General features: G+C 47.0%; 1 protein-coding gene across 8 annotated transcripts in view; it reads right to left on the bottom strand.

Annotated features, from left to right (window-relative positions):
- col14a1a (collagen, type XIV, alpha 1a) overlaps positions 1-14372 on the bottom strand; it is a 244686-nt gene that overhangs the window by 26831 nt on the left and 203483 nt on the right. For all 8 annotated transcript variants that reach the window (XR_010962201.1, XR_010962202.1, XM_067981666.1 and 5 more), the window contains exons 37-40: positions 7134-7187; positions 6695-6790; positions 4110-4163; positions 2635-2688 (exon numbers count right to left, since the gene is read on the bottom strand). Coding sequence is in view for 6 of the 8 variants with exons in the window: in XM_067981666.1 (XP_067837767.1) it covers positions 2635-2688; positions 4110-4163; positions 6695-6790; positions 7134-7187 (258 nt within the window). In the remaining 2 variants the exon portion in view is untranslated. The remainder of the gene's footprint in view (positions 1-2634; positions 2689-4109; positions 4164-6694; positions 6791-7133; positions 7188-14372) is intronic.

Here is a 14372-nt window from a genome sequence, read left to right on the forward strand (position 1 = left end):
AAAGAATTTGCATTTCTCTAACACCTTTCATGACCTCAAAACGTCCCAAAGCGCTTTACAGCCAATGAAGTGCTTTTTGAAGTGTAGTCACTGTTGTAACGTAGGAAACACGGCAGCCAATTCGCGCACAGCAAGATCCCACAAACAGCAAAGAGATAATTGACCAGATAATCTGTTTTTACTTATGTTGGTTGAGGGATAAATATTGGCCAGGACACCAGGGAGAACTCTTCGAGTAGTACCATGGGATCTTTTATGTCTACCTGAGAAGGCAGACATGGCCTCGATTTTAACGTCTCATCTGAAAGATGGCACCTCCAACGGTGCAGCACTCCCTCAGTACTGCACTGGCGTGTCAACCTAGATTTTGTGCTCAAGTGTCTGGAGTGGGACTTGAATCCACATATCAGGAATTCAGCTCCATGGTTAGTGGTCCTCGGTTCATTAATTTTAATAGATAGAAAATTGTGGGACCTGCTGTAATATGGCCCATAATTCCCGACATGCGTTCCCAGTGCATGACAGGAGTGCAAATTCCTAGAACATATTCTTCTATAATGGTTGACTTCCAATGTATTGTATTGGATTATGTTATACAACATTTCTAAATGTTATACATAGTCACCAGAATCATTTTATTTCTCCATTATTAATAGACCATTAAGAAGTGTTCATGTTGTGCTGATGTAGCACACTGGTTCATTCATCTTATGCACCATGATGTGATAGATCTGGGTCCTCCCCAACAATTTATTCCCGGTCTGAGACAACAAGGATACTAGGATGCTTCCCAAGAAGACAGAAAGAAAAACTCGGGAGGGCCGGCCAATTAAGAGCCCTTCTATTCTGAAGGGAGGTAAGGTTCAGCATTTTCACACACCCTTTCATGGCCTATTCAAGCGTGGCATTACAGAGAAAACAAGTCATCTCACACTCTCTTCATCAGGGAATGATTCCTGAGGGATAGCCAAAGAAGGGGAGAAAACACGAGGGGAGGAGGGGCGATTTTAACTTTTGGCGATTGTGTAAAATGTGCAAAATCGAATCATACACCTCACCCAATTTTCCTTCCCATTAATTTCAAAGCCACATTTTATTACTACTTGGTGCATTGGGTTAGATTGGAATGTGCTAACTAACACATGACCCTTATCAATTCTTATATAAAAATAAGGAATTATAATTCACTTCAATGTCCTTTTATTCTGATTGTTTCTCTTGATTTTTCTGATCTTTTTTGCTTGAGGGATGAATGCTACTTCTATCTTCAAGAAACTGACTGGGAAGAGTTATAGTGCCCAGCAGCATCAGGACGTTGAGTGAACACACACAAGATTGCTGAAGAGACCGAAACTAATGACTGCGTCTATTGATATTCATTTAGCTCCGGGGCTCAGTAATTCTTCTTATCCAGTTCCCCTGATCACCTCATCACCTTTCAGCATTTAAACACAAATAATCTCCAGGAAATATGGAAATAAATCTCAATAGAGTGTTAAAGGAATGCTTTAGAATAGGATCCAATGGTCCTTATCCTTCAACATTTGTTCTTGAAAAATAAAGAACAGCATTGAATTTAAAAAAGAATTACATATGAATTGAAAAAAAAAATAACTTGCAACAAAATTGTTGTCCTGATGGATCCACCGCTTCACAACTGTTCTGAGGATGCTTTTATTTTTAAAGATTGAATACAACACTGTGTTTCAAGCACACAGTTCAGCTGCTTCTTCAGCAGCTCCTTCCAAACCCGCCATCTCCACCACCTAGAAGAAGAAGGGCAGCAGGCGCACAGGAATGCCATCACCTCCAAGTTCCCGTCCAAGTCACACACCATCCCGACTTGGAAATATATCGCCCGTTCCTCCATCGTCACTGGGTCAAAATCCTGGAGCTCCCTACCTAACAGCACTGTGGGAGAACCTTCACCACACGGACTGCAGCGGTTCAAGAAGGCGGCCCACCACCACCTTCTCAAGGGCAACTAGGGATGGGCAATAAATGCCGGCCTTGCCAGCGACGCCACATCCCGAGAATGAATTTAAAAAATCATTGTTGAGGATAAGACTATTGCAGGGTTTTATCTTTTAAAGATAATTAGTAATATTTTCTAATCTAATTCAAGACAAAACTGTATGGGGGTGAAATTAATCTTAGGCAGACGTGCATAACGGGCGACAGCGAATCGGCAGCTTGTTTTACTCTCCGCCCAACGGGCGACAGCGAATCGGCAGCTTGTTTTACTCTCCGCCCAACGGGCGACAGCGAATCGGCAGCTGGTTTTACTCTCCGCCCAACGGGCGACAGCGAATCGGCAGCTTGTTTTACTCTCTGTCCGATTTTCTTTTCCATTCATTTCCAACAAAAAATTGGGTGGAGAGTAGAACGGGCTGCAGATTTGCTATCGCTCATTTTGTGTAACCAGCCAAGGTGGATGTCACCTCCTGTGTTTCCAAAGTTGTGTTGCAGGAGGGGTTCTTTGTAGTACAATAATTGGCCAACAATCAAGATCAGTAAAATATCCACTGTACTTAAATCTCTAGTGAATTTCAATGCTGACTGTAATACATAGGGACCTAAAAGTAGGTAATATAGTAATCTAATAATTGTTTTGAGATAATTCCTTAGTCTTACCCTATGACCTGGCGAACCATCACGTCCTGGTGTCCCTTGTGCTCCTGGGATACCCTAGACATGTGAACAAGAGATTGAATTAGACACTGTTGTTCGGTTGGTGCAATGGGCTGGACAGTATCCTCGAATTTCTGGCATCCGTGTTGAAATCCAACCCATGCGGATGGGATGAAGCATTCCTTCGTATGCTGGCCGTAAAGGTTCTATGCGAAATGAGTTTGGGCAATCTCAACCCAGCTTCTGTTAGGCACGGTTTTGGATCTCTTCTGAGGTGTAGCTGAGGCACATTGTTGGGGTATGATTCCAATGGTCTAGGAGTGCCTGATGTAGACACCAGGTCTTGAAATGGAAGGTGTTCTGCTAACACTTTAATGAACAGAAAACGGAAAAAAACAGAAACTCAATAAAGGGAAGGCATTAGGAATTGCTGCAGTCTCGGTGGGTATAAACACCAGGGGGTAAAATCTCAGCGGGGGATTCTTGCCAAAATTTCAGTAGAAACCACTGAGCAACGGCATAAACGGCAAAGTTACAGCGGGAAATGAGGAGAAACCCCTGCAGAAATTCCAGGCCCACGTATTGTCGCATTGACTTATTCAGATAAGAAATTCTCAGATTTGATCCCTGGTCCGTGCAAATGAGCTGATCTGAGCCAAGGCATTGGTGATGGTGCTATAATCAGCCTCAATGTCCGAAACAAGAGAGATGCAAAATAAAAGAAAGAAAGACTAGCATTTATATAACGCCTTTCACAACCTCAGGGCATCCCAAAGCCCTTTACAGCCAATGAAGAATTTTTGAAGTGCAGTCACTGTTGTAATGTAGGAAACACGGCAGCCAATTTGCACACAGCAAGCTCCCACAAACAGCAATGAGATAATGACCAGATAATCCGTTTAAGTGATGTTGGTTGAGGGATAAATATTGGCCAGGACATCAGGGAGAACTCTTCTTCAAATAGCGTCATGGGATCTTTTACATCCACCTGAGAGGGCAGACGGGGCCTCAGTTTAACATCTTATCCAAAAGACAGCACCTCCGACAGTGCAGCACTCCGTCAGTACTGCATTGGGAGTATGAGCCTAGATTTTGTCTAGTCAGTTACCCATTTATGCACTTAAAATAATAAATTTAAAAGAGCTTTTTTTGAAACAAGCACGGCAGCTTATGCAAGACAGCACTAGCAAGATTTCATATCTCTCTGATAGATGCCTGAAGCTAAGGAACTCTGGAAAGACGGACTCCCAACACAGAAATACCTATCATTACAATTGCTCTGACTTATACAAAAAAATCCAGCAGAAATCTACACTTTCTGAAACAATATGCTACAAATGTGCAGAAAGAAAGTTTCATATGATATAAGTTAGGCAAAAGGAATAACTGTACAATTATGTAGCATAAACTGAATATCTTATAATAATAAGTAACATTTAAAATAGCTATAGGATAGTATCATTAAATTAAACTCATACCTGGTGGCCTAAAGGACCTATCTCTCCTTTTTCACCTTTATCACCAATGCTGCCCTAACAGAATAAATAAAGACACAAGTCAGACATGAACTTTCAGCTTTCTTAGTCGATGGCAATATGGGGGGATATTTCCCTCTACATTATATACAGTGATTGTAGCTAGAATGCACAACACAGAAACAGGCCATTCGGCTCAACAGGTCTATGCCGGTATTTATGCTCCACACGGGCCTCCTCCCTCCCTACTTCATCTCACCCTATCACCATATCCTTCTACTCCTTTCTCCCTCATCTGTTTATCTAGCTTCCCCTTAAATGCTAATCGTCTCAACTACTCCTTGTGGTAGCGAGTTCCACATTCTAAGCACTCTCTGGGTAAAAAAAATTCTCCTGAATTACCTATTGGATTTATTGGCGACTATTTTGTATTTATGGCCCCTAGTTCTGGTCTTCCTCACAAGTGGAAACATCTTCTCTCTGTCTACTCTATCAAACCCTTTCATAATTTTAAAGACCTCTATCAGATCACCCCTCAGCCTTCTCTTTTCTAGAGACAAAAGAGCCCCAGCCTGTACAATCTTTCCGGATAGGTATAAACTCTCAGTTCTGGTAAATCTTTTTTACACCTTCTCCAGTGCCTCTATATCCTTTTTATAACATGGAGACCAGAACTGTTCACAGTACTCCAAGCGTGATATTGTAAATGGGTTTAAAAAGAAAATGCAGCATAACACAGTAAACCTGCTATTCTGGTGGCAATTGCAAGATAGAAAAGGAAAGAAATAATTGTCTGTGCCAGTAACGTGAATCAGGCTCATCACAAATCAGCAGCCCCGATTTACAACGTGCCCCATTTAATTTCCAATGGAAAAGAGAATCGGGCATGGTGTAAAACGGGCTGCCGATTGGCTACGAGCCCAATTCCCCGCAAGCCCGATTCCCTACGAGCCCGATTCTCTGCGAGCCCGATTCTCTACGAGCCCGATTCTCTACGAGCCCGATTCCCCGCGAGCCCGATTCTCCACGAGCCCGATTCTCCACGAGCCCGATTCCCTGCGAGCCCGATTCTCTACAAGCCCGATTCTCTGCGAGCCCGATTCCCCGCGAGCCCGATTCCCCGCGAGCCCGATTCCCCGCGAGCCCGATTCTTTACGAGTCCGATTCTCTACGATCCCGATTCTCTACGAGCCCGATTCTCTACGAGCCCGATTCCCCACGAGCCCGATTCCCCGCGAGCCCGATTCTTTACGAGCCCGATTCTCTACGATCCCGATTCTCTACGAGCCCGATTCCCCGCGAGCCCGATTCTCTACAAGCCCGATTCTCTACGAGCCCGATTCTCTACGAGCCCGATTCTCTACGAGCCCGATTCTCTACGAGCCCGATTCCCTGCAATCCCGATTCTCTACGAGCCCGATTCCCTGCGAGCCCAATTCTCTACGAGCCCGATTCCCTGCGAACCCGATTCCCCGCAATCCCGATTCTCTACGAGCCCAATTCTCTACGAGCCCGATTCTCTACGAGCCCGATTCCCTGCGAGCCCAATTCTCTACGAGCCCGATTCCCTGCGAGCCCGATTCCCCGCAATCCCGATTCTCTACGAGCCCGATTCCCTGCGAGCCCAATTCTCTACGAGCCCAATTCTCTACGAGCCCGATTCCCTGCGAGCCCGATTCCCCGCAATCCCGATTCTCTACGAGCCCGATTCTCTGCGAGCCCGATTCTCTACGAGCCCGATTCTCCGCAATCCCGATTCCCCGCAATCCCGATTCCCCGCGAGCCCGATTCCCCGCGAGCCCGATTCGCTACGAGCCCGATTCTCTACGATCCCGATTCTCTACGAGCCCGATTCTCTACGAGCCCGATTCCCCGCAATCCCGATTCTCTATGAGCCCGATTCCCCGCGAGCCCGATTCTCTACAAGCCCGATTCCCCGCGAGCCCGATTCTCTACGAGCCCGATTCTCTGCGAGCCCGATTCCCCGCGAGCCCGATTCTCTACGAGCCCGATTCTCTGCGAGCCCGATTCCCCGCGAGCCCGATTCCCCGCGAGCCCAATTCTCTGCGAGCCCGATTCCCCGCGAGCCCAATTCCCTGTGAGCCCAATTCCCTGTGAGCCCAATTCCCTGTGAGCCCGATTCTCCACGAGCCCGATTCTCCACGAGCCCGATTCCCCGCGAGCCCGATTCTCCACAAGCCCGATTCCCTGCGAGCCCGATTCCCCGTGAGCACGATTCCCTACGAGCCCGATTCCCCGCGAGCCCGATTCCCCGTGAGCACGATTCCCTACGAGCCCGATTCCCCGCGAGCCCGATTCCCCGCGAGCCCGATTCCCCGTGAGCCCGATTCTCTACGAGCCCGAATCCCTACGAGCCCCAATCCCTACGAGCCCCATTCCCTACGAGCCCGATTCCCTACGAGCCCGATTCTCCACGAGCCCCTTTCGTCCTACTGCCCAAAGACCAATTTAACCCCCATTCCGTTACAAGAAGATAAGTTTCAAAAGCCTTCAGTGAACATAAAGATGGTTTCATGCAACCGATGCTGTCTAGCCTAGTCCCCAATTGAGAAAGAATATGAACCCACTGGAAGTCCTTGAATCGAAAGTCCACTTGGTCCTTGGGGGCCAGGTTGTCCCTGGGGGCCGGTAGATCCAATCTCACCACGGACTCCTTCTGATCCCTGTCACAAAATAAAGGTACATTTTTACAAGTGAGTGTACATTTTGTATCGCTGAACTCCTGGTGTTGAGCACGAAGAGATTTGGACATAGATTCAGTCGTCGTTAAAATTAATCACCAGAAAATTGAGAGTGCTGGAAAATTGGGCGCTCTGACCTCCAACCATTGAGTGAGTCTGTGACAGGAGTGCAGCCTTACAATATTTACCCGATAGAGCACAGGCATACAGTAGAACATTCGAGTTGTGCTTTTGATGATGGGTGAATTTTTTAAAACAGGAATAAAAAGCATTTCTTCGATTGGATTTTATAGATTTCTAATAGGTTTGTGAAGGAAACTCTTACCCTTTGACCTGGTTCTCCCCTCTCACCTCTTGGTCCTCTTAAACCTAGGCCACCCTGTAAAATACACATTAATGTGACAAATTGAGCAAACGTAAGTCATATACGCACATATAAAAGAAACTTTGAATGCTGCAAATCTGAAATAAAAACATAAAATGCTGGAAATACACAACAGACCGTTCTGTAAAGAGAAATAAGATCTATTAATGGGGTTTGGATATAGGCCATTCCTCAGGACATCTTCAAATAACATTAGTTCCGATAAAGTGTCTACACTCAAAGTGCTAACCTGCTTTCGCTTTCCAGATGCAGATGGACCTGCTGTGCATATCTAGCATTTTACTGCAATTATGTAACACGCGATGGATAGAAAGCAACAATATAGCGGCAACTTGTTATCGTGTGCTTTGTAGCACCAAGGTGCTGTGGGGTGGAAGGAGGCTGGTTTGTACCCGTGCTCCGCCCCCTCCCCACAACATAATGCGTTGTCAATCTCACCTCTGCCATCGTGGGGATGTGTTGAATGGAGATCAGTCTCTTACCTACAGAGGAAGAGTTAAATAGGATGGAGGAGTCACCCTGAGGGTTCTCCTCATGCACTTTGTAGATGGCCTATTTTAAAGCCTCGCACCTTCTCAGATAGGGATGGAGCATGGAGACCATCACCTCAGAATATAAAGGTTCATTTTCCATTCTTGAATTCGTGGCACAGAGCAGCTAATATTGGAATACTGGGCAAGGTGTGCCTGAACTACTGCCCATTTATTTTAATGGATGAAGAAGAACTTGCATTTATAAAGCACCTTTCATGACCTCAAGATGACCCAAAGCACCTTACAGCCAGCGAAGGACTTTTGAGGTGTAGTCACTGTTGTAATGTAGGAAACATGGCAGCCAATTTGCACACAGCAAGGTCCCACAAACAGCAATGAGATAAATGACCAGATCATCTATTGTTAGAGATGTTGGTTGAGGGATAAATATTGGCCAGGACACCAGGGACAACTCCCCTGCTCTTCTTCAAAATAGTGCCATGGGATCTTTTACGGCCACCTGAGAGGGCAGACAGGGCCTCGGTTTAACGTCTCATCTGAAAGACTGCACTGGGAGTGTCAGCCTAGATTTTGTGCTCAAGTCTCTGGAATGGGACTCGAATTCACAACCTTCTGACTCAAAGGCAAAAGTGCTACCAACTGAGCCACAGCTGACACCAAGGGGCAGGATTTTAACAGTGAAAAACAGAGGGGGGTTGGTGGCAGGGGGCATTGAAAATTGCAACAATTTCAGATCTGCCCCCAAACCGCCCATCCCCGGTTTTCACTGAGGCGGGACGAGGGGCTGGCAACCAACCCACTTCCAGGAGGCGGGTTGGTCACTAAAACCATTCAAAGGGACTGCAGGCCTCCATTTTGAAAGGTTTTGTGATTTCAACCCCTGGGGGCCGGGATTCCTGGGCCTTCTCCTTGACACCACGCGAAAGGAGGTGAGAAGGCCTGAAACTGCAGGTAAGTGCCTTTCTGGCGCAGCCTGTGGGCACAGAGGAGCAGGAGCGCTTCCCCCAGGCCCAACAAGCCTACCTGCAGTGACCCCCCCCACAATGATCACGGATCCCCCCAACGATTGCGGCCCCCCCGATCTCTGACCCACCTCCCAACGATCATAGACCCCTGTGTTGACCCCCGATCCCGATCCCCAATGATCGCAGACCATCGCGATGACCCCGAACCCGACCCCCAACTATCATAGACCCCTGCGATGGCCCCCGATCCCAACTCCCAACGATCACGGGCCCCCGTGTTGACCCCCGATCCTGATCTCCAATGATCGCGGACCATCGCGATGACCCCAATCCCAACCCCTAACGATAGCGGACCATCACGATGACCCCAATCCCGACCCCCAATGATCGCGGACCATCGCGATGACCCCGATCCCAACCCCCAATGATCGCGGACCATCGCGATGACCCCGATCCCAACCCCCAATGATCGCGGACCATCGCGATGACCCCGATCCCAACCACCAATGATCATGGACCATCGCGATGACCCCAATCCCGACCACCAATGATCACGGACCATCGCGATGACCCCAATCCCGACCACCAATGATCACGGACCATCGCGATGACCCCAATCCCAACCCCCAACGATAGCGGACCAACACGATGACCCCAATCCCGACCACCAACGATCACGGACTATCATCAAAATCGTAAGGACATTCGGGAAACCCGTACTTCTGGGTTTCCTGTATGAAATTCAACCCCCCCCGTCCCCTTCCCGGCTTGGGGTCAAAATCGTGGCCCAAATGTCAACGGATGGGAAATGAGGCAGGCTGTGTAGCTGGTGTAAACATCTGATACGTAAACCCACCGCAGTGCAGCACAAACAATCTCCCCATAGCTCTTCTGTAAATTCAATATCCCAAATATCCTGGTTGAACTGCACAAGAAGACTCATACCTTGAGCTTCGATGTGATGCAGTGGAACAAAAATTAATGAAAATCTCAAAATAAAAGAAATCAACTGGTCAATTGACAGTGTTTTCACTGAAAAAAAATACATTTTATATTAAAGAAAATAGCAGTGGGATCAAGACAGTAAAATCCAATTTAAAGATCCAGATGTCAACCACAAACTGCTAAAGCATTTCTCTCAGAATTCCTGGTGTTATTTCAAGCCTTTCGATGGGATTACTGTCCTACAATTAGCTGACAGGTATTGAGTAGCCTCTTCAGCATTCCAACATACTCAAGTCACGTTCCACTGTCCATAGACTTCACCTGGACTGTGGCAAGACCAACTCCATTTTTTTCCTCCAAAAAAGAATTTGCAATGTATTGTTTGTAATGTCATAACAGAGACATGAGTATGATCAGAAAGGAGAAAAATATTACATAGAATTACAGAGAAATTACAACACAGAAACAGGCCATTCGGCCCAACTGGTCTATGCCGGTGTTTATGCTCCACATGAGCTCCTCCCACCCCTCTTCATCTCACCCTATCAACATAACCTTTGATTTGTTTCTCCCTCATGTGCTTATGTCGCTTCCCTTTAAATGCATCTGTGCTATTCATACATACCACTCCATGTGGTAGCGAGTTCCACATTCTAACCACTCTCTGAGTAAAGAAGTTTCTCCTGAATTCTTTATTGAATTTATTAATAACTACCTTATATTTATGGCCCCTAGTTTTGGACTCCCCCCACAAGTGGAAACACCTCACCCCTCAGCCATCTCTTTTCCAGAGAAAAGAGCCCCAGCCTGCTCAGTCTTTCATTGATACAAACCTTCCTGCTATTTTGATCATGCGCATGGAATCCTATAAAAAGATGGGCCCAGACAATTTCTGGGCTGTGATCCCAGTGTGACGGAGTTTGCAGGCTCAGTGAGAGGGCAACTAATTTACAGGTTCACCCTCACCACCAAATGCAACTTTTTTTTATTCGTTCATGGGATGTGGGCGTCGCTGGCTAGGCCGGCATTTATTGCCCATCCCTAATTGCCCTTGAGAGGTGGTGGTGAGCCGCCTTCTTGAACCGCTGCAGTCCGTGTGGTGAAGGTTCTCCCACAGTGCTATTAGGAAGGGATTTCCAGGATTTTGATCCAGTGACGATGAACGAACGGCGATATATTTCCAAGTCGGGATGATGCGTGACTTGGAGGGGAACGTGCAGGTGGTGGTGTTTCCATGTGCCTGGAAAATATGGTACCTGCACCCCCCCCCCCCGCAATTAGGAATCATTGTCACAACCCCCTCCCTCACCCCCATGCCCTATAGTGCTTCCCCTCACTCACTACACAACAAGCCAATCCAGTTCTTCTTGTTAATTACTCTTTATTTGGAGATCCAGGTGGGGCCCCCTTGGCCGTGTCTACTTGTTGCCATCTGGATGCCAATATGCCTCATCTCACCTCAGCGCACTGGGCCTCTAGTCATATGTTGGGTCCTTGCTGAACTGGAAAGTGGAAACCCCCTGCATAGGGAGTCCCTCCCCCTCCCACCACCCCTCCCGCTCCCCCTCCCCCTTGGGGTCACCCTCTAACATCACTAGTCGCGTAAGGAACACGCAGATATTCTTGAGGTGAGGTAATGGATAACTAGGAGCTATCTACAACACAATGCAGGAAGGCTGTCGTACCATGCAGAACATGCTGGATAGTGTTTCAATCCAGGAGATATCTGTGGCAACAAAGCACCATTTCCTACAACAGTGACGACACCTCAAAAGTACTTCATTGGCTGTAAAGAGCCTTGGGACGCCCTGAGGTCGTGAAAGGGGAAGTTCTTTCTTTAGAGTCACGAAGGACATTGGTGGCTGCTGCTGAGTATTGTCTCAATAGATGCCTTGAGGGTCCAACATTAACACAACACTTTTATAGGGCTTCCAAGATCTATTCAGTCTATTCTCAGACTGACCAGTAGCACCTCTGCACCTGTGCCCAGCACCAGTTGGTTGCAAGAGGTGGTAACAAATGTCCCTGTCTCCCATGAAAGTGAAATGAGCCTTCACTTCCTAAAGGACCTTTCCGATGCCTGCACGTGAGAGATTTGTAGGCCCAGTGACTATTTTATGCCTGAAAAACGGGTGAAGGTAAGTTGAATTTTCTCCCCCATTTGCATTTTTAACACCTATGGGGATGTCTTTGAGGCAGAGGTGAACCAGTCAGAGGGTACTTCAAGCTGCACAACTCCATCATGATATCTTATGTGCTCCAGCACCAGCCCAGAGACACCCACTGGGAGGAATATTCTTCAGACCGAGGCCTGGCCACCCCTTTAAGATTGCAAGGGAAAGGATACCCAGAAGCAGGGCCCTAAGGAACAGCAGTTTCATGGAGACAAGTCACCTCAGTCCTTTGATTCCAGGAGAACCTTCCCAGCCACCCACCTCTCAACTTTGTATCACTCAGGGGTCACCTTGTAGAAGCAGAAAAACGGGAGAGAGAGTAAGTTGGCTGGCACAATGGCGCCAATTTTAAAGTGGGGATGGGAACGGAGAGCGAGAGCCCCGAATCGGGCGGCAAACCTGTGGAGTCTGGAGATGTGGAGGCCCGAGCCTCATCTAAATAAACTTTCGGGGAGCCCCGTCAGAACCCGGCCAGAACCACTAACTGGGGAGGCAGGAGGCTGCAGACGGGGACCCGTGGGAACGGGTAGTCAATGATAGTCCTCAATTGGGATGGATTTCCAAATGTTCGCCAGAAGTGAATGAGTACTAGATCAGGAGGTGGGACCCCAATCTGGGCAGCTCCCAGTGCAGTGCAGTGCTGATCAGCTCGGTGGGCAGCATTGTTGATCAGCTCAGCAGCACTCAATGACTTTTTAAACAAGTTGATGAGTCAGCTGGGTAAAAACCATTTCCAAGCTACTCAGTCTCTCCTCCTCTTCAGTAACATCAACAACAATAACTTGCATTTATATAGTGCCTTTAATGTAGTAAAATGTCTCAAAGTGCGTCATAGGAGCATAATCAGACAAAATTTAACACCGAGCCACATAAGGAGATATTAGGACAGGTGACCAAAAGCTTGGTCAAAGAGGTAGGTTTTAAGGAGTGTCTTAAGGGAGGAGAGAGAGGTAGAGAGGTTTAGGGAAGGAATTCCAGAGCTTAGGGCCTAGGCAGCTGAAAGCATGGCTGCTAATGGTGAAGTGATTAAAATCAGGGATGCACAAGAGGCCAGAATTGGAGGAGCGCAGAGATCCCGGAGGGTTTTAGGAATGGAGAAGGTTACAGAGATAGGGGTGAGGCCTTGGAGGGATTTGAACACAGGGATAAGAATTTTAAAATCGAGGTGTTGTCAGACTGGGAGCCAATGTAGGTCAGCGAGCACAGCGGTGATGGGTGAACTGGACTTGGTGAGAGTTAGGATGTGGGCAGCAAGTTAGGGTTCTTATGCAGTTTGCCAATCAGCCAGTCAGGGCTGCTCAGCAGTTCAACAATGCTGCTCCTTGAACCAGCTGATCAGTACTCTACTGACTTTGAGCTAAGACCTGCCCTGTCTGGCATCATAAGATTGCGATCTGCTGAGCCGCAGTTGCCACCTTCTGTTGTGCATCGTACATGGGGAGCCCAGCACAAACTGATCAGTGCAAACACAAGTACAGGAACAGGCCATTCAGCACCTCGAGCCGGTTCCGCCATTCATTTAGATCATGGCTGATCTGTATCTCAACTCCATCTACCCTCCTTGGTTCCGTAACCCTTAATACCCTTGCCCAACAAAAATCTATCAATCTCAGCTTTGACATTTTCAATCAGGAGTGGTCTTCCAAGGTTATAGTCAAAGAACATTATTGGAGCAAAGTAGAAGAAACTTTTCTCCTCCCCTAACCCACGCTATACCTGGGAATGCATGCTGCTGACACTTGTTGGAAAATGTATTTCTTACCCCAGCACAAACATCCTTCACCTTAATAGGCACAAAAATTAAATTATTTTTCAAATATTTGATTTTTAACCGTAAACGGTAGATCATTTTTTCTTTTGCCAATGTTCTCCTCTCCTGAGGGCATTGCCATACAGCTGATGGGCAGATTTAACACCAGGTTTGACAAACAGGATTTGAGCATTGTATTGGGATGATTGCTAAAAATGCTACACACTATAACAGGATCACACTGCAACAGTCTACCACAAAACAGAATTTACTTGCAGTGAGATTTTAAAGCATTGCCAATAAGATTTAGATCTTATTACATTTAGAATATGAATCATAGAATCATACACCACAGAAGGAGGCCATTCGGCCCATCGTGCCTGTGCCAGCTTTTTGAAAGAGCTATCCAATTAGTCCCACTCCCCCTGCTCTTTCCCCATAGCCCTGCAAATTTTTCCTTTTCAAGTATTTATCCAGTTCCCTTTTGAAAGTTACTATCTGCTTCCACCACCCTTTCAAGCAGTGCATTTCAGATCATAATAACTCGCTGAGTAAAAATAATTTTTCCTCATCTCCTCTGGTCCTTTTGCCAATTATCTTAAATCTGTGTCGTCTGATTACTGATCCTCCTGCCGGTGGAAACAGTTTCTCCCTACCAGCTCTATCAAAAACCTGTCAGAATTTTGAACACTTCTATTAAATCTCCCCTTAACCTTCTCTGCTCTAAGGAGAACAATTCCAGCTTCTCCAGTCTCTCCACATAACTGAAGTCTCTCATCCCTGGTACCATTCTAGTAAATCTCCTCTGCTCCCTCTCTAAGACCTTGACATCCTTCCTAAAGTGTGGTGCC

This window comes from Heptranchias perlo, chromosome 3, assembly GCF_035084215.1.
Source record: "Heptranchias perlo isolate sHepPer1 chromosome 3, sHepPer1.hap1, whole genome shotgun sequence".
Classification (NCBI taxonomy): Eukaryota; Metazoa; Chordata; class Chondrichthyes; order Hexanchiformes; family Hexanchidae; genus Heptranchias; species Heptranchias perlo.